The following is a 24,438-nucleotide window of genomic DNA, read 5'->3' on the forward strand; positions in this document are numbered from 1 at the left end:
TCATTGACTAACATGTCAAGTCACATAAGTAGCTGGGACCAATACTTAGAATTGTTTATTGCTAACTTTTCCAATATAATCCAAATCAATTCCGTTAAGGAGACAATGATATTGATTCCAGATTCTAGGTTCCCAGTTGGAAAGTATCCCAGTATATTTAACCGCTATGCCTATGCGTTAATTTCCTTTGACAAGATTTGATTGGAAATGTTTGCTGTATACTTTATTCTGTGAATTGCAGGGTATCCATCACTATAACTAGACAGAATCTTGTTATCACAAGTTTTCCTACCAAATTACATTTCGGTGCCACGTAAAGCAATGGCTATAAAGTCATATAGTATATAAACAATCTTATTTTTTAGAAAGATAATTTGTTTAACTATAACAAATGGAGTTTTACATATTCCCATTATTTTGTTATTGCAAAAAAAAAAACAAGTAGAATTAACGGATATCCTGACAGATAAACTCATCATAGACACAAGACTTAAGATTTTGTACGCAAGATGCACTTTTCATCTACATTTTTTTGTACAAAAGACTTATCATGCAGTGATGCTCAAATCGAAAAGTAAAAAATACAGAATAAAGTACAAGCACAAGTTTTACTACCAAATTAAAAACTGGTGCCATGTAAATCAATGGCTATAAAGTGATATAATATATAAACAATCTTATTTTGTAGGAAGATAATTTGTTTAACTATAACAAATGGAGTTTTACATATTCCCATTATTTTGTTATTGCAAAAAAAGAAACAAGTAAAATTAACTTATATCCGGACAAATAAACTCATCATAGATACAAGACTTAAGATTTTGTATGCCAGACAAGCTTTTCGGCTACAAAAGACTCATCAGAAATGCCCAGATCAAAAAGTTGAAAAGCCCAAATCAAAAAGTTGAAAAGGCCAAATGAAGTACAAAGTTGAACTTACCAAACATCATCTCAGTCTGTGAATCTAAATCTTAGAATTGTTTTACAAGTTTTTTTGCGAATAATGCGACTGAGTGAGTATCGCAAATAAAAACTCACATTTTGATATCTAATACATATATCTGTATGCAGATTTTCCTAAAAGCGCAATAATTAATCTCGCATAATTGTTCATTTTAAAAAAAAAAAAAATAAGTGAACGCATTAATTTCTGAATTTTCAGTAATGCTTTTTCATAGAGTACCTGAGTGGTGTTCAACATTTAATTCCTTGCTGAAAAAATTGGATAAAAATGGGTAGCAGTGCCTGTTAATTGTCAGTGTTGTATAATACAGTCAAAAAAGAGTCCTGTAGCAGACGGTGCATTTGATTCTAATTTCTGTGTTTATGGGAAAGGCAAATTTTGAATGGCTCCTTTAGTAAATGCAATCAATATATTTCCAACACTTTAAAGTATGAATTTAAAATTTTGAATCTGAATGGATAGGCTTTCAATTAATAACAAATCCAACTTTTTCATCCAATCAGGAGTCCCACATTATTTTGTTCGAAGTACCATCTTTTGTCTCAGTCTACTCAGAAGAGATTTTTTAATTTTTAAATCTAAATGGATATAGGCTTTCATTTAAAAATAATTCCAACTTGTTTTTATCCAATGAGTCCCACAATATTTTATTCTGAGTACCATCTAGGGTAAAAAAAAGTTGTCAGTAAATTGAAAAACAAATATTTGTGCTATTTTAACCTTAAAGGTATAATCTTATCTCAGTCTACTCAGAAGAATTTTTTTTTTCAAAAGGTTTTTTTCATTTTTCCTTCAGTAAGCAAAATTTATCCTTAATGTCCATTTATGCGTAACACACCTACATCTTAAGTTAAGTGTTATATAACAAATATATTTATCATTTAAATTGGGTGTTCAGTATAAATCATAGCTATTCAGGATGTCATCTTTAAAAAAATGTTTAAAATATGCAAATATTTGATAGGGATCTAAAGGAGTGTGTCATATCTAGTGGTGATGAAAAATAACTGTTTAATTAAAGTCCAGTTGGTGTATGTTTTAATTTCGAAAATACACTGTATCAGATAATTCCTTTCCTATCCTTATTCCAATCACTTAAGATTTAGCAATTATTATCAATTCTAAATATTAGCTTTTTTTTAAAATGTCTGGCTAATACTGCAAAAAAAAGAGAAAAAAAAAAAGAAAAAAATGAAAATTGAAAAATCATCTGCTGTAAAGTAAATTTTCATATATCATTAGTGAAACAAGTGTTGTGTTAGTTCTAGTGGTTTTTACTGGTTTATCAGTAGAGCAGACGGACACGGAATATTTCAAGTAAACTTGGCAAATTGAGTTATTATTGCAGAAACATTGAATAAGAAAAAGTCTGTTTTTGTCTATGATCATTGTATTTACAAAACTGCATAATAATTAGCAAGAATGTAACTGCTTTTTCATTTGTGATAGTTTCACCACGTTTTTTCCAAATGTCAATGTATTTTAAGATGATAGAATTACATAATAAAATTATTGATGTACTTTAATCCAAAGATTTTACAGAATCAAGTTTTATTTATTATAATATATTTCAATGTACTAAGTATTTGTTTCAGATATTGGATATGCTCTGCATTTATGAATTGCTTAAGCGTGAAGCTTTACACCAACTAACAGTTCAACAGCTGTCATAACTGCTAAAAATGGTATAGCTTCCAAAATGTTTTATTAACATGTTTTATTATTTAATTACCCTCCTTTATTAAGAGTTGGGTCACGTTATCACATCTGTCGACATTACAGCTAAATATAGTATATTTATTATCTATCATTTACCTCCCTTTAAAAACAGTTGTAGACTGTTTAATATAGTATAGCTCCTAAATTTTTGTATTTTTTATCATTTACCTCCCTTTAAAAAGAGTTTGTCTCTCTTTATCACAGTGTAAAACATGTAAATTTAGCATTGAAAAAACTTTTTCTGGCATTAAATAGCCATTTTAGCATAGTTTGTTCAACTTTGATGTAATTTTTGTTTCGTTGATTCTTTTGACCAATTTTTGCTGAGATATTTTCTCAGTTTGGTGAAAGATATCATACAGTTCCTATTGTGTGAGGGCACACCCACCACCATCATCATCGTCTTACAGTTTTCGTAACAATCACATAAAATGTTCTTCTTCTTACAAAGTCATTTTCAACTAGTACCTGTCCCATAGGTATTAAAATATCACTTTTGACAAATCTCTTGATAGTAAAATTTAACTCTTGCAGGTAGAAAATCAGATATAAAACTATTTAAATGTTACCCATACTTAGACATATTTTACTTAATTGAAGACACCATTTAAACCCTCTTTTGCATTTTTCACATTTTTTTTTAAACTACCTTATATTTTCTTATCATGCTTATAGAAAGTGTGCATTAAAACCTCTGTTGGATATTATTTTCAAGGGGATAATAATCTGCAGTATTATGCCAAATGTTATTTTAATATTTCAATAGGTATTAAAGATATAATAATTTTTTGGCTAGCCACATTGACACTAGAAAACTTGTAAAAGTTCATTCTTTTGGATTACATTTAGTGGATATTAAACATGCGAGTTTACCGAAGACCTAGAAGTGAAGAAGGTATGAAATATCATTATAATGTAGGAACAGTTGTATTGAGAAATCGTTTTTTAGAATTGAGGAAGGTTTAGAAATCTGAATCGAAGGACATATTGTGTAGTTACTGTCAAACGTTGAAATAGTTGTGATTGAGTTTTAAAGTCTCTCAGTTTTAAGTCTTTTTGGTAAAAATATTCAAAGTGTCAAAGATAATTATGATGTTGCATAATTCTCATTTGACTTTAAAAGAAACAGCCCCAAAAATTAAGTAAAATAAAAAAAATTAAGTATGAGTTGCTAAAAAATTTTGGAACAAAGGGGTGCATATGAATAACAGGCGATGTGGAGTATTGTTACTTTTCATGTGAACTCTTTCTATCATTCATTTGACTTTCCAAGGAAGCTCCTTGTATCAGTCAAATGACTTTCCAAGGAAGCTCCTTGTATCAGTCAAATGACTTTCCAAGGAAGCTCCTTGTATCAGTCAAATGACTTTCCATGGAAGCTCTTTGAATTAGTTATATGAATTTTCAAGGAAACTCTTTTTTTGTATCAGTCATTTGAATTTTCAAGGAAAGTCTTTTTTTGTATCAGTCATTTGACTTTCCAAGGAAGCTCCTTGTTCAGTCAAATGACTTTGTAATGAAGCTCTTTCTATTAATCATTAAACTAAATTTGTATGGAAGCTCTTGTATCAATGATTTGAGTTTCAATAGCAGCTCTTAGACTAAGTCATTCAGCTTTCTGTGGATGTTTTTTTTTGTATCAGTTAACAGACTTTCCATGGAATCATGTAGTACAAGTCATTCAGCTTTCTGTGGATGTTTTTTTGTATCAGTTAACAGACTTTCCATGGAATCATGTAGTACAAGTCATTCAACTTTCTGTGAAAGAGTTCTGCATCAGTCATTTGACTTTCTATAAAATCTTTTTGCCCAAGATATTTGATTTCTGTGGAAGCTCTGCATCATTAATTTGACTGTTAATGGAAGCATATTGTATCAGTCATTTCACTTTCCATAGAAGCTCTTTGAGCAGGTAGCAGTCATTTCACTTTCCATGAGAGCACAGTATAATATTCTCTGAGGCCAAGATTAAGAAATTGTTTTTTCCTGTTATGTTCCTACCACATTGGTTTTAGATTGGTAGGTTCAAGTAGGTGATTTTTTTTTGGAGGGGGGGGGGGGGGGGGGATCTCTGATTACCATTTTTTTGTTGTTCTGTGTGAAGACAGAAAAATGGCAACCCTCAAGCCAAAGTATGTAGGAAAAAGGGGGGACATTCTATTTACAACTTAGCATGTTTTAAAATTGTGAATGTGAGATCAATTGGGTGCATACAGAATGTGAAATGATTTGTAAAGAAGTATTAACATAGTACAATATAGATTATTAAGTTTAAGAAGATTAATAAAAAGAAATAAGGAACCAATAACAATTTACAAAAGTATGTACAAAATGTATGAGCTGTTGTGTCACTTAAGTTAACAATAGACATTCAATGAATTTTGGTGAAGGTCTGGATTAGTGTAAGGATTCTGGATTAGTAGAAGGGTTTTCATGAGGGTGTGGATGGGGGTATTCAGAATAGAGAATAATGGACAAAAAACATAAAAAATAGAGAAAAATTGGCCAAAAAATTAAAGAATAGAGAATAATGAGGTGCTTGAAATGATGAAGAATAGACATTAATGGGCAAAACGTATAAAGAATAGAGATTACGGAAATGAAGTACCCCACATCCAGTCTACACTCTTTCATGGATATGAACGTGATTTTTTCTTATTTTTACAGCATTTTCTGTAGGTTACATTTTTCTTGAGTGAACTAAATCTTCAAGCCTGATGGGAAATACATTATATTATTCACTTTAATTGAATTTTTATAGCTAAATTAATATTTGATTGGTGTAGATCGATGGAGAATCCCTCTGAACATTGAACAAAACTTTATATTCCCTTCTGAACCTATAGTAATTGGTACTGTATATAATGATGGGGGAGTCCATCTGTCTCTGTGTTTTTAATTCATCCTACTATCCCACTCTTGTATCTACAACTGATTACTCTCTAAAAGTCAATGCCCTCTTTGAAATATGGATTTTCTTGGCTGAATGTACAAACTTCATATCTCCCCAAGGAGAGGGAAATAGTGTTATTTCCACCTAAATAGTTAGTACTTATATACTGCAATAGTACAAGTGTATTGGAGAATCTCAACAATTTTGTGAAAACATACATTAAACAAATAAAGACAAGCTACATTTATGACAATTTTTAAATGATACTTTATTATTTTAACAAGGTAATTTAGCCTGAAATTTAGGATATTTGGTCCAATATTTCAGACTATTGTTGACTTTATTAATCCTCAACATTTACTTTGTGATTTCTTACATTAATATTTACACGGTTTTGATTGTAATCATGATGGAATATCATAATGGATTAAATGAAGTATACCTTCACATTAAAATCATATTTGTTATTTTGTTTTTATAGATTATGAGAATATAGTCAGAAAAACCACAGGATATGGGCCAAAGTTAACACCTCAATTTTTAATACAAATAATCGGTATAACAACAGATACAAAATTCAAGATACATGTACTTCACAACTTTGTGTGAAAATCTCAATATCCCTATATAAAATCAAATCATGTAGCTAATGGTCACAGAACAAAATTGTATGTGTCAGGAAGCATTCTAAATTTTTTTTTTTGGATAAACGTCATGTTTGGTTTTGGTCTTGTAAAGAAAGGAGGTAAGATGCTTTATTTTGAATATATTTTTTCTGGTAAAAAAAAAACCACTAAATAATATCTAAATACCATTTAATTGATAACTTCAATAACACTTGCCTTAATAATTTTTTTCTTTAAATAATCAAGAATTCCCAATTGTAAATTTTCCTTTTTAGACGCAAGTTTCCTTTGGTCCTCTTTATGGTGTGTTTACTTCCTTACTTGTCTTGCATTTTTTGTTTTGCAATTATCAATAAGGCTGCAGGTGGGGGCATTTGTACCAACACTTTAAGTTTGTTTTTTTTTTCAGAAATCATAGATACAATAAAAGTCAAGTATCATCATAAATAAAATGAATGTAACATTTATTTAAAGCAGAAAAAAATCAGTATATTATACTGATAAAGATATGCCTTTATTCTCATCTAACTCTTTTTCAAATTTATTTCTATTTTTATTTTTTTATTTTTTGTGTCTAGAAATTAAGAACCGTTTTCAAGATGAAATGAGCATCTTTTTCTTAATATGCAAAAAAAAGTGTGTTTAAAAAAAAAAAAAAAAAAAAACGGTATGCAATAATTATTGAGACTGGCTAGCATAAAAATCTAATATGTTATGACTTAAGTAAAATTAAGAGAATGGATAGATAAAAATGGATATTTATTGACTTTCACTAGCATTTTAATGTAATAAAGTTAGTAATTTTATTATCGCTGAGTACGTTGACTTTTGGTTCTCCACATGAAGGAACAAATACTGAACTCAGCAAAATTTTTAATTAAAGAGCTTACTAAATTTAGATGAATGATATCCAAATAAAAGGCTATTTGCCCTAGATAGGAAAATCTTTATTTTATACTACACCAGAAGTCCATAAAATCATTAAGGAAACAAAAGAATTAGTCAATAACACTAAATGTAATCTCTTGATGAAGAATAATCTATCAGTTTCTTCAATATTTAACTCCAATGGTAGATTGATTACAGCAATGATTAACTATTTTATTTGTTTCCTCTGCCTGACTTTGCATGTGGCCATACTATTTATGTCGTTGACCTTATGCAGTCTGTAATTATTTTATAACACCTGTGTGTTGTAACATTAAACTGTTTAAGCATAATTATTAAACAACTATTTGGTTTCTTTCCTGTTTTGTTCACTTTGAACTTGTTGAAGGGCAAATGAAGACAATAGAAATATGATATAACTTATAAGAATATATCTGCATGAAAAAATAACGAATTTGGATATACATGTGTAATATCATAATTCATATGACGTTATTTTTGCCAGGAGAGGGATAGGATTATTGTAGGCGTATTTTCATTCTGGCATGTAGAATTTCTGGTACAAATACACATGTGTATCAAATTTTCAAATTTTGGTGTTTCTTCCGTCGGAAATGAAACTTTGGGGGAAAATCAGTCATGAAATTTGTATACTTAGATGCATTTCATAGAAAAGGAAAAAGTACACTGCAGGAAAAGATTCATTGGTACATTATATAGATATAGGAAGATGTTTATATGACAATAAAGATAATTTGTTTATGACAGTAAAGATTATTATCATAATACCTAATTTTGCACTTAAATATGTATCAGGCCTTGCAGTCATAAGAATTTCAAATATGATTTTCAGACTCAGACTCAAAATCCAGCCAATTGAAATACTGAATTTGGTGTTTCGAGCACAAATTTGGTACTCCGAGTACTGAGTATTGTTTTCTGACTGAGAACCCAGGTTTGTTTCTGCTTCGTTGGTTTTGATTTGCAAATGAGGATACAAAAAATTATAATGAAATATTAAAACAGATGTGGCTCTGTTATATATGTTTGTAGATTTGGCTATTAAAATCAAGAAATAGGGGTTTTATTTTAACAAGTGATGGAAGTTACGATCAGTTGTTAATATTGTTGTCTCTTTATATAATTACTGGTAAAAAGTCAAACACAAATGTTGTTCATTATTCAATAATTTGATTAATGATTTTCCTGTCTCCTTCGGAATTAGCATATTATGAATAATAAGTATATATTTATAAATAAAGATTGAAGACACATAAAAATTGAGCAAACAATCCCACTTGTTGTCTATTATATACAATGCCGTTACAATTTAAAGTCTGGAATATTTTATTTGATCTATAGCTGCTCAGAGAGTCTCAGCAATTGCATTTTCTAAGTTCTGTGGGTTTATATTTTTTCCTTCTTGAAACAATTTTTTTTAAGGAAGATATATAAATTTGATATAAAAAAATGTTTTGGCACTTTCTCTATTTTTCAAAAATTGTTCATCAGTCACTGAAGCTGGGATGGTGAAATGAAGAACAAAATGATGAAATTCTAGTGTAAAAAAAACAAAAAAAAATTTATTTGCATAATTTGTACTCATCTCATCGGTAAATTAGCTCAAAGCACTAAATTCATGAATATATTGTTAATTTGAAAGTTTTGTTTACAAGTAAGGATTGATCATTTGGTGTTGTGTTTGATTTTAGTTTTCCTCTCAGGCAGATAAAGTAAACTATTTTATATTTATGATGGTTCAAAGTGCAACTAAGTACTTGTACTGATGTCTAACAAGACTGAGTTTCTCAGAATACTTAAAGAGTACAAATTAATATCTTCCAAGAACAAAAACAATTTGATTGCAGATACAGTTTTGTTTTGTTAATTTTAGTGCAAATTATGAAAAGTACATGTTGCTGCATGATGTCATAATGAAACGGATGCACTTTAAGAATACATGTTGTATAATCATATTTATGACGTAAAATTTGAAATTGATGTAAGGAAGCATCATAATAAATTAAATTGACCTGAAGATGTATCTTATTGCCTAGTTTTACTTGTTTATTTGCATTACTTTTGCATTATTTCTATTTCTAAACACAAGCACCTTTGGGGCATCTTCTGTCATGAAATAGATGTTTCTTCATAATATAAGTTCCAAGTGAAAGAAATATTCTGTAATATTATTTCCCCTGGAACAAATATTACAAGGGTAAAGAATATATATATATTCAAGCAGGAACAGATATTATGGCATTGTTTATAACAAAAGTTTCCAGTGGAACTTCTGTAAGGCGGAACAAATATACATTGACACAACCCCCCTTTTTATATGACCGCAAAATTTTTTTTGGGTTTCGTATAATGCTCTGATGTCGTCGTCACCTGCGTCGTCGTCCAAAGACACATTTGGTTTCCGGACAATAACTTTAGTTTAAGTGAATGGATCTCTATGAAATTTTTTTAGAAGGTTCAATACCACAAAAGGAAGGTTGGGATTGATTTTGGGGATGATGGTCCCAATCGTTTAGGAATTGGGGATGATGGTCCCAACTGTTTTGGAATTGAGGGCCCAAAAGGGGCCCAAAACAAGCATTTTTCTAGTTTCAGGATAATAACTTGTGTATAAGTATTTCAATTGCTCTGAAATTGTACCACAATGTTTAATACCACAAGTAGAATGTTGGGATTCATTTTGGGGGTTATGGTGCCAACAGTTTAGGAATTAAGGACCAAAAAGGGGGCCAAAAACAAGCATTTTTGTAGTTTCCGGACAATAACTTAATTGTGTGTAAGTGTATGGATCTCTCTGACATTGTACCACAAGGTTCCATATCACAAAGGGAAGGCTGAGATTGAGTTTGGGGGTAATTGCCCCAAATATGCAGGAATTAGGGGCAAAATAAGGGCCAAAAACACACATTTTTCTAGTTTCCAGACAATAACTTGTGTTTAAGTGTATGGATCTCCCTAAAATTGTACTACAAGGTTCCATACTACTAAGGAAAGGCTGGGATTGAGTTTGGGGGTAATTGCTCCAAGGGGGGATTAAAAAAACTAGGGGGGGGGTTTCCAATTTTTTTAAGGGGTTCATATTTTTTTTCTCAAAATATTTCAAATTTCAAATTTTTGAAAAGTTTTTAGAAGAAATCTTCAATTGCACAGGATTGCGCTATATATTTGTGAGATCTTTGACCACATTTGTTTTGTGTCAGAAACCTATTATGTAAAAATTTTGATCACAATCCAAGCTTTAATATTGTGTCCAAATTTGCCCCAACTGTTCAGGGTTCGACCTCTGCGGTCGTATCAGGCTGCGCTCAGCGAAGCATTTTATTTTCTGTGTAATTGATTTTTTTTCAATAATATTTCTACAAATAAAATTATTGCAAAGTGAAAGGACAGAGCTTTATTAATAAGCACTGTAACTGTAAGATAATTATAACTTGACTGAATGATTTGGTTGTCGACATATATTGTTCCACCTAACAGAAGTTAATCCCCTGGAAACTTTGTTATGAACAAATTTTTTAAGCCATTATATCTGTTCCTGTTGGAACAAATATTCTATATCCTTTATTTCAGTAGGAAAAAATACTGTAATATAATGTTCCAGTGGAAACAATATTACGGAATATTTCTTCCACTTAAAACATATTGTGAAGAAACTTCTGTTTCATGACAGTGTTAATTTAATTTAAGATAATGCTGCATAATGAAATATATTATATAATGATAGACTCATTGTTACATAATCTAAGTGAAATAAATTTTTCAGCTATTTCTGTCATTATTAGACTCATTTTATCTTTGTGAAATGAATTTTTCTGTATTTTAGGTCATTAGTAGCAATGACAAATGATTTTGTTTTTTATCACAGCTACTGTTTAAGTTGATATGTTAACAAGATAATTAATACTATGATATATAGAGTAACATAAATCTGGACATGTTTTATTGCCAGCTCTTGTGTAAGTTGTCATCATAATCATTGTTTCTTATCAATGAATCGTGGGAGATCTTTAATAGATATTTGTAATATTCATTCATTAAGTGTAGTATATAAATAAAAACAGTTTTCCTTAATGAAGGGATTGCAAGGAATTCAAGGTTTTTTTTTCAAAAGTCCTCTTGCCAGTCTTTAAAAGAAAAGAATCAAATAGTTTAAAAGGTACAGAAATATAGATAGTTTGGCTCTGTGACTTGGTCTGATATTTAGTATCATTCATGGAAAAATATCTGGCTTGTCATGTTCAAAAAAGAAAAAAAAGAAATTCTGTTTTGAATTTTTTTATCTGTCACAGAGAAGAACATCGATGGTATCTGACCTTTGAAGTAAAATGGTTGATCCATTATCAATTTCAACAAGCTTGATTTGTACAATACTTTATCACAGTAACAAAATATACCATTTATCAACATGTTCTTTACAAAGGAGAAAAATGTTTTCTTAGAATGAGTTCATATTGGTATGGACTTGATTTCAAGGATGTGTTGGCGAACAATGTGGTAAAAATAGTTAATTTCTAAGTAGTCTTACATGTTAACTGAAGAATTGAAAGAGACAGTGTTTGATATCTCTATTAAAAAGCAATATAAAAAAAAAAATGACAAATCAACACATTTGTAATTCATAAGGGAAAATTTACCATTAGGTTAGAAAATTTAGAAAAATAATTACAGAATTTGATTGTTTTCCTTACTAGAATACTGGTTACTGCTATATAGAATACTGGTTACTGCTATATAGAATACTGGTTACTGCTATATAGAATACTCTCTAATATGCTCTCTATATAGTAAATATACAAATCCTTGATAAAAGGTTTGTAGAATTGTTTTTATGTATTTTTATACAGTAATATTCAATACTTATTGAACAATTTGAAAGTTGTCATCAAACTTTAAATGTAAAATCATGAAAAGTCCATACACACATCATTAGAATTTACACATTTTTTAACCTTTGCACCAGAGCCATAGTTATATTTTTGTTCAATTTGTAATTAATAGTTTTTTTCTACTTTCAGATAAAGCTCCTTCATTAAAAACAATAAAAGTTCAAAAGAAAAGGTTTGTTGAAGGAAGAAAATTCCAATTATCATGTCGGATACGATCAGCACGTCCCCCACCAGAAATGTTGTGGGAGAAAAATGGCCAAGTTTTAAAACCTAGTAAAAAAGGCTTTACTATTAGAAAATCAAAGTAAGTATAATATACTTAAATCATTATTTTTTCACATTTCAGTAATTCAATATTTTATGAGTTTCTTGAGAATTTTTTAAATCTGTTTTTCATAGGCCAATGAACATAATATTTCATACAGAATGTATAATGAAAAATAAGAGGGCAATATTGTCATATTGCACTACTGCAAAGATATTTTCAAATTATCAATATTATCAGTGACAAAATATGTTTTAACCAATTTTTCAAACTTTGCTATACAATTAAGGTGGTACCCAACACCTTGACTAAAATTAATTTGGCTCATTTAATTTTCATAAAATTTTGACAAAATATTTACTTTGACCCTTTGAAAAAAATATAAAAATTTCAAAAAACTTGAAGCCAATCACTTTCTCGGAAAAATTTCATTGGATATATAGTTTGACAAACACTAATTTTAATCATTGAGAAGCTTAATATTTCCTTAACAATACAATGTAATTAAAACGTTTATCTGATTATACAGAGTTTTCTCCCTGTAGTGTTGGGTACCACCTTAAAGGTTTATTAAATGAATATTGGCAAATTAACCCCTCATAGAGTATATATTGCAACAACAAGATTGTGCAATTTAAAAATCTACTCGGAACAATATTCACCTATATTCATGCCATAACCCTATATTATTGCATATTTACTGTCAATGAAAAGTGATATTTTTCTAGCAGTAAGAAAACAATTGATGAGGCAATTTTACTGAAATAATTGAGAAAGAAAGGTTTTGAGGGTATACAGATAAACGGGACTGTGAACAGTCTAATGAAATTCTTTTGGGGAAAAAACCCCTAATACATTAAAGGAAATTGCATTTCTTTGAAAATTCTTGTCAAATATGTCATGTCTTCTGTTGTATATTTATTAGCTAAAAATGTACAATACAAAAATGTATATATATTTTTTATTCAAAGACGTGGTATTGTGCTTCGGAAGAGGAAAGCCACACTTGCAGACAGTGGAACCTATGTGTGTGAAGCAAAAAATGTGGTGGGCAAAACCAGACAGGAAGTTAAAATTGAAGGTAACAAAAACTTTTAATTTTGAGTGAATGTTGGATATTGCACCACTCTTTTTCCCTTGCAAAGCTAAATTTAGCACATGTAAATCAGTTTGAAAAGTAAATATGCCCAACAGACCAATTGTCTTGAGTCATTATTTAGCCAGATTCTTGTTGGATCTGTTTTTTTTTAAACGATTTAGAAATCTCCCTCAGAAGACCAAAACCCTGGGACAGGGTGGTGAAATCTCACACTTGGATGGAATCTAATTTATTTAAAAATAAGATGTGGTATGATTGCCAATGAGACAACTGTCCACCAGAGTTCAAATGACGAATATATAGTGTCACTGTTATTTACTCCATTATTTTATTGTAAACATATGGAATAATAAATGTAACTACAATGTGTGTTAAAAAAATCAATGTCCATATAAAGCTGCTAATTTCAGGATAAATCTTATCAAATTATCATCAATGGAACAGCACTAGTGATGGATTGTCGTGGTTCCGACTTTGTACAGGCACTTTGCAAATGAAAGTGATTGGGTTGATATAAGCAGTGGTTAATACTGTAAAATAAGTCTGTCTTAAGTTGTTTACATTCTAATTCTATGGTCTGTGGTCAAGATAGTTGTCTCATTAGCAATCTACCACATGTTATTTTTATATTGTTGACACAATATAGAATGCCCAAGCTATCTGACATTTTGTTTTAGTAAATTAGTTTAGTCTTGCGGTAATCCTATTGGGATTTTCGACAAAGTTGCCAATTGACATTGATTTTTGTCAGTTATGCATATTTGATACATATGTATTTCATTTGTTTTTCTATTCATTTCAAAATCTCTGAAAACAAAGTATGTATAAAACATTACTTCTTACAAAAAGGAAACTGGCGATTCACTTCTCCATAATGTCTGCATAAATCTATGATGTAATAATTTAGGCTTGACTGCATACCAAAATAGAAAATCAAATATAACATTATTTATCATATTGACAGAAAAAAATTGCTGAATAAATGAACAAATATAGCCAACTTGATACAATGAGACAGACATTAAGTATATTATTATGCACTTTTGATTTCCTGCGTAAGTGTTTTGTGCAGTCACGTATAAACATCTTCTTTTTATGTTTACTTCATTAAAGTCATGGTACGATATTTAAAGTTACGCTTAAATTAAATTCTTAAAATAGAAATCAATGTCAATGAACAAAAATAACAGTGTATATTTGTTCTTATTTAAAATTATTTCTTGTCATGTGTAATTTATTTTATTCTACAAGGTTGAGTCTTTGAGATATTGTCCTAAGTCTGTATTGCTTCATATTGCAGAATGATAGACCTTTAGCAGGGAATAAGAGATTAATGCAGTTGAAAGTTAAAAAAAAATGTACCTATTATTTGATGGGTGAAGGAATTTTTTTTTTTCATGTTCCATTATAGAAATCTATATTGATAAGGTTAATGCATCAGTCTTGATGGAATTAGAAAAGAGTAGTTTACTGTTTAAAAAGAAGTTTGGGTTTTGCTCATTGTTGGAGGCTTTATGGTGACCTATTAATGCTAATATGCATGTCATTTGGACTCTGGTGAAAAGGTTTTTCATTGTCAATCATACCACATCTCCTCATTTTTTCAGTTACTGCCAGTACTCTTGAAAAAGTATTTTGTGCTTTTAGCCTTTCATTAGTTGTTTTTTATGCTTTGTGCATATCTTATGAGTCTTCGAACTGAAAAAAAAAAAACAATCACAAATGATCAGCAAGACAAAATCTGCAAAAAAAAGCAACATGACCAGAATCATAAGTCAACTCCTTATAAGACTTATTGCCCTTTAATGAAGATTTTCATCCATTTTTCCTCTTTGGTGAAAACGATAGTAGAAAGAGAGAAACTGTAAACAGAATTCTTGTTGCATCTGTATCAATTTTATGCAAAAATGCAAGTTGAGCCACTTAACTTTTTCTGTTGTTGTTGCTGCAATCTGTGATTTTTTTTCATTTGAAAGTAAGAAAGTTTCAGAAGCAAATAAAAGAACAGAGCTTCATGTTCAAAATTTATTAATTTTTTTAACAAAAAATATAGGTTTTATCACTTTAAAAAAACATTTTAAACTCCCAAGTGGACCACTTTCAGATTGATTGATTTTCATAACTGTTGCAAATGTTCAAAAAGGAGTTTTTTTGGACAATGGCTAAATTGTTTGTTAGGCTTACTTGTAGGTTTAATGCAAATAACTTGTAATTATTATCAATACTGTTATTTCAACATGAATTTTTGTAGTACAGTTTATTGAGTAAATTTTTTCTTGAAAGATAAGACAGACATTTTTACACTTTTCAAGGTTTTGAACAAGAACAGGTGATGGATTTAATGAAATGTAATCGTGTAAATCGTGTAAATCACAGTTTAAGGTTTGACAGGGTAATCATATTAATATTAAATCGTAGATGATATTTACACAGAATCTTTAGAACTTACAGACAGATGCTGTTATTTACATTGCGTCAGGACTGTTTAGTTTAGAAGATATAATGAAGGCCTGTTTTTCAAGAATTTTATCAAACAGCTCAGACTGACTCTAGTCTATATTAAACATTTGGGAATTGAAAAAGCAGTAAAAATACATTATACACTTGAAGAAGGTGGTAATTTTCTAATCCATTATGAAATAATATTTAGTCTGATTGATGTGCAAGTTTCCAGTCTAATGTCTGAACCATATCTTAATGACAGTTCTGTGTTAGAAATAATTATTGTGAAATCAAATAATTAGCTCCATCAATAGTTATATTTAAGTCCAAGTAGAAAACAAATAGACACTAGCATTTCAAACCGAACGTACTTGATATGATAGATTTGTTTTCAAGTTTCCTTAAAGACAATTAAATATATAGGCTTTAAAAGTTTGATTTAGTATGAATAGTTCATTATACTTATTTTCCAGAAAAATTTGATTTTTTTTTTATGTCAAACTTATCTGGGTAAACTATTTATTGCTGACTAAAATGAAAACTACACCTATGAAAAAAATTCTGTACCCTTAATTAGTTCCTTATATTTCACACAATAAAGTAAGAAATAATTGATTTGCAGAACTATCAAGTTTTCTATTCATCTTACTGTCTTTCACATAGAAGTGAAGGTGTATTAGCTCTGTCCTCATGTGAATTCATTTTATTGTTGAAGACCAATAGAATGAGCTTCTTTGTTAGTTTTCACACTATATATTTAATTTAGAATAATATTTCATATAAAGTAAGGAGATGTGATATGATAGCTGATGAGAGAACTATCCACCAGAGACCAAATTACAGGGAGGTTAGCAAATATAGGTCACTGGCCTTGAACTCTCACCCCATATCATTTCAATATTCCATAATACATTAGTATATAGATTCCAATAATGCATTAAGAACATAACAGTTTTACCAGAAATATTGAATAAGAGAGCAGACTATAGCAATGCAAACATCTAAAATGTTCATGAAAGAAAACATAGATAAAACTGAACATTAAAGACATCAGAGAAAGATTGGTAATGAGAGGACTTTTTAGTTAGGAAATATTCATTTTCTGATATATTTTCATGTTAATTTTTTTTATTAAAAACTGTTTAATTATACAGGCTGGAACCTGTTAGAGGTGTTCTTGATTCTTTGTGGATTGTTTGAAAAATGTCTTCAAGATTTAATTCATATATCTTATTACTGTCATATGAAAAAGTGCTTGTGTTTGGATTATCTTTATGCTCCTGAAACTTCATCTTAACTCTAAGCCACTTGCGCTTTTAAACATTATATTAATGTAATGGAAACAGCACCCCAAGAACACATCAGATGTAGTTGTCGATTTCCTTAATGCATATATCTGTTAATTTTATAAAAATAACCTATCACAAATAAGACGGTTAGATTTATTCTCTTATGGTCATATATTCAAAACTTGCATGTTCAATAATTATTCAAAATTTCTTTAATTCAGTTACTTGATATTTTGTGTGGTAATGTTTCAGTAAGAGGATTAAATATAGAATAATGTGATCTCTTTATAAACATTTACTTAGAACAGACAGACCACCAGCAATTTGATAATGGTACAAAAATTCCAGAAAAATAACATTCAGACATGCTGCCATGACTGAAATACACTGGAATCACAAAAATAAATGTAAAAAATCTATTTGAAGTAAATTCAATTATCAAATACAATTAAACTGTTAGACTCACAGGAATAACATCATTACATAAGAAGCTCTAGCAGGCAACTGATTGTCATGAAAATTACCAAATTGAAAGATTCTTTCACGTTTATTCTAACAAATATGCTATGTCTCAGCCCTATAATGGAAGACATATCATAAACCAGCATATTTAATCCTTTCTGAACTGACCAGCCTTTGATGTTGCTTTTGAAAGGATATTAATAAATGAAAACAAGTGTCCTTGCTTGACCTTATGACAATTAGAACATTAGATGTGGTCATGTAAAGCCATCTGAGACCATTTTTAAAAAGAAGTTATGGAGCACTTATTGGGCTAGGTCTTCAATAGGGTGAGGTTTAGGGGAGTGTGTTCTTCTTAATGATAGGTGGAATATGGTCAGTGCAGTACAATTAGTATAAAAGACCATCACATTTGCAGTTAACATACCTAATAGATAAAACTTAGATAAAAATTGATAAGTGACATTTAAGAAAAAACCTTTTAATGTTGTTTGAACTATAAAGTAAAAAAGGTCTTTATTTAATCTGCATCTTAAGTAAGTGCACAGAGAGATGTTCCAGAATTCTTCCACGATGGGATGACTGACAATGTATTAATGAAGAGCACATTTATATACAAATTATACTAAAGTGATGACTATACATTGCAGTACTGCAGTGCAGACCACGGTAACTATTTGATCAAAGTGTAACTGGTTTAGATGTTTATATTCTTTACGAGATCCTGGAGTGTGCTGAAATGTTAAGCACATCATTTGTCATAATTAGGGTCAAGGTGGTCGATATTAACACTTATATAAATTACTAGTCAATATATATTTTCTTATGAAAATTTTGGTATAGGGTATTGACCTTAAAATATTTGTCTTTGGATTACGTGTTGTAATTTCTTCCTGAATAAGAATCAAGTATTTGTCACTATGATCGGATACCCCCAGTTTTTAGTGAAAAAGTCAACTGATTTGCAAATTTAGCTTGATTCCATTTGGACTCCTTTGTAACATTTAACATACATTATGCAGGGGCTGACCCATGATTTTTGGAAGAGGGAGAGTAATTCCCAAAAAAGCAATATTCTGCTGACTATTTTATGCTAAAAATAACCTCTACACCCCCCTTGATCCACCACTAATATGTAGCCATTTATCTACCATGCAGTGCAACTGTTGTTGGTGTATAAGTAATAGTTTGTGGATGGATGGCCGCTATAATTTTTTGGTATCATGTTTATAAGTCATGGAATGAATTAAATTAAAAAAAGATTGGAAGGGACCAAAGCTGTCAGTGATAGTGACGTTGAGCCACCTTTAATGTAAAGTATGACCTCCCCTTTCTCATTGGCATTAATTGACTGAGGTTTTGATAATGATGTCTATTACCAGTAATTCAGTACAATTACAATGACTTTTTTTGCAGATTAAATATTTCATAATAATAATCCTTCAGTATTATTTCCTTGCTGTGTACAAAGATCACTGGTTTTTACTTACATGCGTAAATAAGTAGATTACAGTTCACCCAGTACAAACGTTAGTACTGTAATAAGTACTAACATAAGTAAATTGTACTGACCACTAAGATACTTGTTTATGTTGTGGTTTAAGTGTCTTTATAAGTTTGTTTATGTATAGTCAGTACAATAGCAGATTACTTACATGCAATTTCATTTGTATTATTTGCTTTTATTGGATATTGTCAGAATTTTAAAAAAAGAGGAAAAGGGGGTGGGTGGGGGGATTGAGCTTAATAAGTTGGTTTTCTTTTCTTAGTGTTTCATTTGATGCACCATTAGCAGCTCAAATCTTTTACCTTTCAGTTAATTCACTGTAAGAATTGTAAATTAAATTACAAATTACCTTGCATAAGTTGAGGGATAAAAATTTATCGAAAAAGGAAACTGTGGAGTGCAATGCTCCTTACATAATTTATAAGACATATTTAATATTTTTCTTAAATTTGTGTGGTAATTGAAAAAATGAAATTGACAGTTGGTATATCGACAGTCTCTCCCCATCCCTAAACCAAAATCACGAGTCTGTCTGAAAAACTTAAAATTAGAAAAATTTGACTCCAACATATTAGATTCTTTACTTCTTGGAATAAATACCATGGGTAGATATATTTTTGTTTGTAACTGTATACTGTGACTTTTAATACTTTTAAATATCCTTAAGGTCATAATTTAACTTTGGTAAAAGCTCACATTTCAAATCATGATTATGCAGAATTTTTGTCAACATTGAAATAACTGGTTAGAATGTCACCTCACAGACAGATCTTAAAATCAGGGAAAGTAATTTTGTACAATAAAAGATTTTACTTGTCTGACAACAAATATGGTGTGAGGACCCCAACAGAGCCAAAATTGTTACATTACAAAAACTAAAACAAGATCAAATAACATTTCTCCTTCATTGAACACTGAGCCCAGGACCCCCTACACATGTAAAAATACAATACATGGTAAAAGACGTGTCCATAGTACTTTTTATACACAAATATACAATGAAATGTACCTGAAGTGTCATATTGTTTTATTGTCTGTCATAATTTAGCAATGGGTGTAAAATTGTCAAAAAAAAAAAGGTTCTTTAGTAAAATGCATGAAAATTAAAAATACTGTAATATTCTGAGTGGCAAGAAATATTAAAAATCAATGAATTGAAATTATTTTTTCATAAGGATATATTCCTCTTAAAGCTATGTTACTGATTGATTTATTTGCTTACTTAATTCCAGCAGCAAATATTTCATGCATGTGCAAGACGAAAACAAATTAACATTTACATCACCTTTTATTCACGATTCAAATCAGTAGTACATTTTCTCCAAATCTCCTGTTAATCACATGATAGCTTCAGAATGATTTATAGTAAAAACAAACACTGCTAATTGCCTTTCATCAGGTATAATATTATTTGTTTAAGAAATATTATGTTATAATGTAACTTGGCTGTAATGTCTAATTGATGTGTATTTTTGTAATCCATATTTCCTTGAACTTTATTGATCTATCAGAAACTGAAAAATAAACTATATTCTAAAACAAGTACTTAGGGAACGACCATTTAACTTCAAGGGGGGGGGGGTTATGGTTTTTTCCTAAAAAATTATTGTGATCCCCAATTTGATGAAAAAAAATATTGTGGTCAAGCAGATGACAAAAAATAATAATCTGAATCCAGATTTTCCCCATACCTTATAGTGTTAAATTTCGAAAAAAAATAAATTGATTTATAGCGTCAACGTGAAAAACTAAAAAAAAATGTGTGCGCTATGTGCAAAATTTTTTTCTGACTCAGACAAAAATCCATAACCCCCCATTGAAGTTAAATGGTTCAACTTCTGAGCTCCCTTAGAATAAAATGTCATTAGAACTAAGGGACAGGGGCCTCATCATCAGATGAGATGAGATAACTTTTATTTCTATTGAGGAGCCATTATGGGCAAAATCAGTAATGTCAATAGCACAAACAATATTTATAATATAGATAATAAAAGATAAGAAATTAGGAAATAGCTAAAATATGGAATATTATATGAGCTAATAATATAACCCTAAAAACGCTTGTCTGAATCTAGAGTATTATAATTTGAAGATGAAAAGTGTCTCAAAAGTGTCTCGTTTACAACCAATAACTGAAATATTCAGTGATTTTTGACCATGTCTTTACCCTGTTTTACAGTAAATTTTGTGTTTTTGTAACTTTGAAAATAAAAAACCTTTATTTTTAGTGTTTGCATTCATTGCAGGGTGAAAAATGTTCAAACTTATACCTATAACGCAGTATTATTTTTGCCAAATAAGCAGTCAGATGCTATTTCTTATATTTCAGAGAGTAACAATAATTCTATTAAATTAACGTTTCCCTTTCAATAGAAAGCATTGTATGCATTTAAGAATAGACCACCTGCCAAGAGTTATACCAAAGATATTTTGTACTTTGTTTATATTATTTGTGTACTAAAAGACCTGAGATCAGCACACGTCTTTATATAAGTATATTGTTTCAACCATATCCTGCCTTTCAATAGGATCTTGTGTTGATCAAATATAGTATGACCTTTCATGCCCTTATTTCCCCCTTTTGAGCATATATTGTTACAACAGCCAATCATTTAATTAAATTATTGTTGATCTTTGGCCTTTAGATTATTTGTAGGACATTCTTTTATTCCTAATGAGATATCATATATATATTAAATATTTTGGAAGTTTTATTTAGAACTTTTTAGCCCTATGTGTTAACTTGGTGTCGGTTGACTCCATTGAAGACATTTTTTGATATTTTGATATAGGTGAACCCCCACAAAGTAGTTCTTGGTTTCTTAAAAAAACAAGAATATATGGAAGAATGGGATCATTGCTCCTATTTATATATGTTCTCTTGCTGAGGTTTTGTTTACAAATAAGGCTAAATATAAAATGTCTTGTTCCGGAAGTCTGACAGTTCCTATATTTTGTTGCCTTTGTTGAACTATTTTGTTTATAATTATTTTGTTTTAACTCTTTATATAAATTGTTACTCTTGGAAATCAATGACATTGATGGTATCTTTTTTGTTTGTTGGTCTTTGACTAATTTGGTTTTGGGGATAAAGTACTTGGCTGAGATTGAAAGTATAAAAAAAAATAGTTCAACAGTATGTCACTCAAACACTGCAATAATGTTCTTCTTATGTTAAGAAGTGCTCTCAATTGTATCTCTCCACCAAAAACTTTATTTTTTTCTTTGTAAGACAGCACTATAAAAATTACTTAAGCTGAAAGCTTGATTGTTTTTTTATTTGGATTTAAGAACAGACTCATCATACTAAAGAGTATTAATTATTAAAAAGCACTCAGCCTGATTGTTCATTTTAGATCTTTTAGTATTCCACAAAGATGTATCACCTCTAATAATTACTGAAAAAAACAGAGTAATTGTTCTGGGTAAAGCATGAAATTAATGTTCAGTAGCACAAAAACCACAAAGACTTTAATGTTATAAACATCGATTAGTAATGATTCCAGCAGAAGTAAACATTAGTATACCTAACAGGTAGCAATTCTGGAAGGTTATATTTTTTTTATATCTCGGCAATATTCTTATTTTTATTAACATGAATTCAGAAGTTCGATGACCTTGGGGATTACACTATATTGGTATTCATATTTTAACGTTGTGTTTTTGTACAGACAAAAGTTATATGTACTATAATTCCATATCTACTGAAAATGAATTCTTACAGATCCTTGCAATAATAGTGCATAACATATAAAAGTTATGAAAATATTCTCCTAACCCTGTAACACACATTATGAAAGTTCTGAAAATATTCCTCTAACCCTGGAAACACACATTATGAAAGTTCTGAAAATATTCCTCTAACCCTGGTAAAACATTTTATGAAAGTTCTGAAAATATTCCTCTAACCCTGGAAACACACATTATGAAAGTTCTGAAAATATTTCTCTAACCCTGGTAACACATATTATGAAAGTTCTGAAAATATTTCTCTAACCCTGTTAACACACATTATGAAAGTTGTGAAAATATTCGTCATTATACTCCAAACCTTGTTACCCTGGGAGAGTGCAGTTGTTCTTGTAACACTATACTCAATACATGATGATGTGGCATTAAACATCAATCAATCAATCAATCAAATAAGTTATCTTTAAACTTTATGATACTTTCTTGAAGATTTATTTTGTTGTCTTAGGTCATACTGATAAAAGTTTTGCTAGTGTTTAAGGAAATCTTTTTGTATATTTGTTCTTATAGAAGAATAAAAATATAAATAAGGAGACCCGAGATGTGGTATGATTGCCAATGAAACAACTATCTTACATGAATCCAAATGAAGCAGATTTAAGCCACTAGGGTCATTTGTGGGTATAACTATAAACAAAAAAGCAATTTAAAAACACAATTAATCAAGATAACCACAAATCTTCAGCCACTGACAAGCATTGTTATCCTCCATTATATAAGTATTACAACTTGTGGTTATATTTTTAGCTCACCTGACCTGAAAGGTCAAGTGAGCTTTTCTCATCACTTTGCGTCCGTCGTCCGTCGTCCTGCGTCCGTCGTCCGTCGTCCGTCGTCCGTAAACTTTTACAAAAATCTTCTCCTCTGAAACTACTGGGCCAAATTTAACCAAACTTGGCCACAATCATCATTGGGGTATCTAGTTTTAAAAATGTGTGGCGTGACCCGGTCAACCAACCAAGATGGCCGCCACGGCTAAAAATAGAACATAGGGGTAAAATGCAGTTTTTGGCTTATAACTCAAAAACCAAAGCATTAAGAGCAAATCTGACATGGGGTAAAATTGTTCATCAGGTCAAGATCTATCTGCCCTGAAATTTTCAGATGAATCGGACAACCCGTTATTGGGTTGCTGCCCCTGAATTGGTAATTTTAAGGAAATTTTGCTGTTTTTGGTTATTATCTTGAATATTATTATAGATAGAGATAAACTGTAAACAGCAATAATGTTCAGCAAAGTAAGATTTACAAATAAGTCAATATAACCGAAATGGTCAGTTGACCCCTTTAGGAGTAATTGCCCTTTATAGTCAATTTTTAACCATTTTTCGTAAATCTTAGTAATCTTTTACAAAAATCTTCTCCTCTGAAACAACTGGGCCAAATTAAACCAAACTTGGCCACAATCATCATTGGGGTATCTAGTTTAAAAAATGTGTGGCGTGACCCGGCCAACCAACCAAGATGGCCGCCACAGCTAAAAATAAAACATAGGGGTAAAATGCAGTTTTTGGCTTATAACTCAAAAACCAAAGCATTTAGAGCAAATCTGACATGAAGTAAAATTGTTTATCAGGTCAAGATCTATCTGCCCTGAAATTTTCAGATGAATTGAACAACCTGTTGT

The 24,438-nt window shown here is 30.1% G+C and overlaps 1 protein-coding gene across 3 annotated transcripts in view; it reads left to right on the plus strand.

Moving 5' to 3' along the window:
• Positions 1-24,438, plus strand: part of LOC127707661 (pro-neuregulin-1, membrane-bound isoform-like) — a 59,778-nt gene that overhangs the window by 7,398 nt on the left and 27,942 nt on the right. For 2 of the 3 annotated variants that reach the window (XM_052212310.1, XM_052212311.1), the window contains exons 2-3: positions 12,127-12,301; positions 13,234-13,343. In XM_052212310.1, the coding sequence (XP_052068270.1) occupies positions 12,127-12,301; positions 13,234-13,343 (285 nt within the window). Of the gene's footprint in view, positions 1-1,415; positions 3,579-12,126; positions 12,302-13,233; positions 13,344-24,438 lie in introns of those variants that run through there. The other variant, XM_052212312.1, reaches the window with a different exon arrangement.

Source organism: Mytilus californianus, unplaced genomic scaffold (genome assembly GCF_021869535.1).
Source record: "Mytilus californianus isolate M0D057914Y unplaced genomic scaffold, xbMytCali1.0.p SCAF_7, whole genome shotgun sequence".
NCBI classification, from domain to species: Eukaryota; Metazoa; Mollusca; class Bivalvia; order Mytilida; family Mytilidae; genus Mytilus; species Mytilus californianus.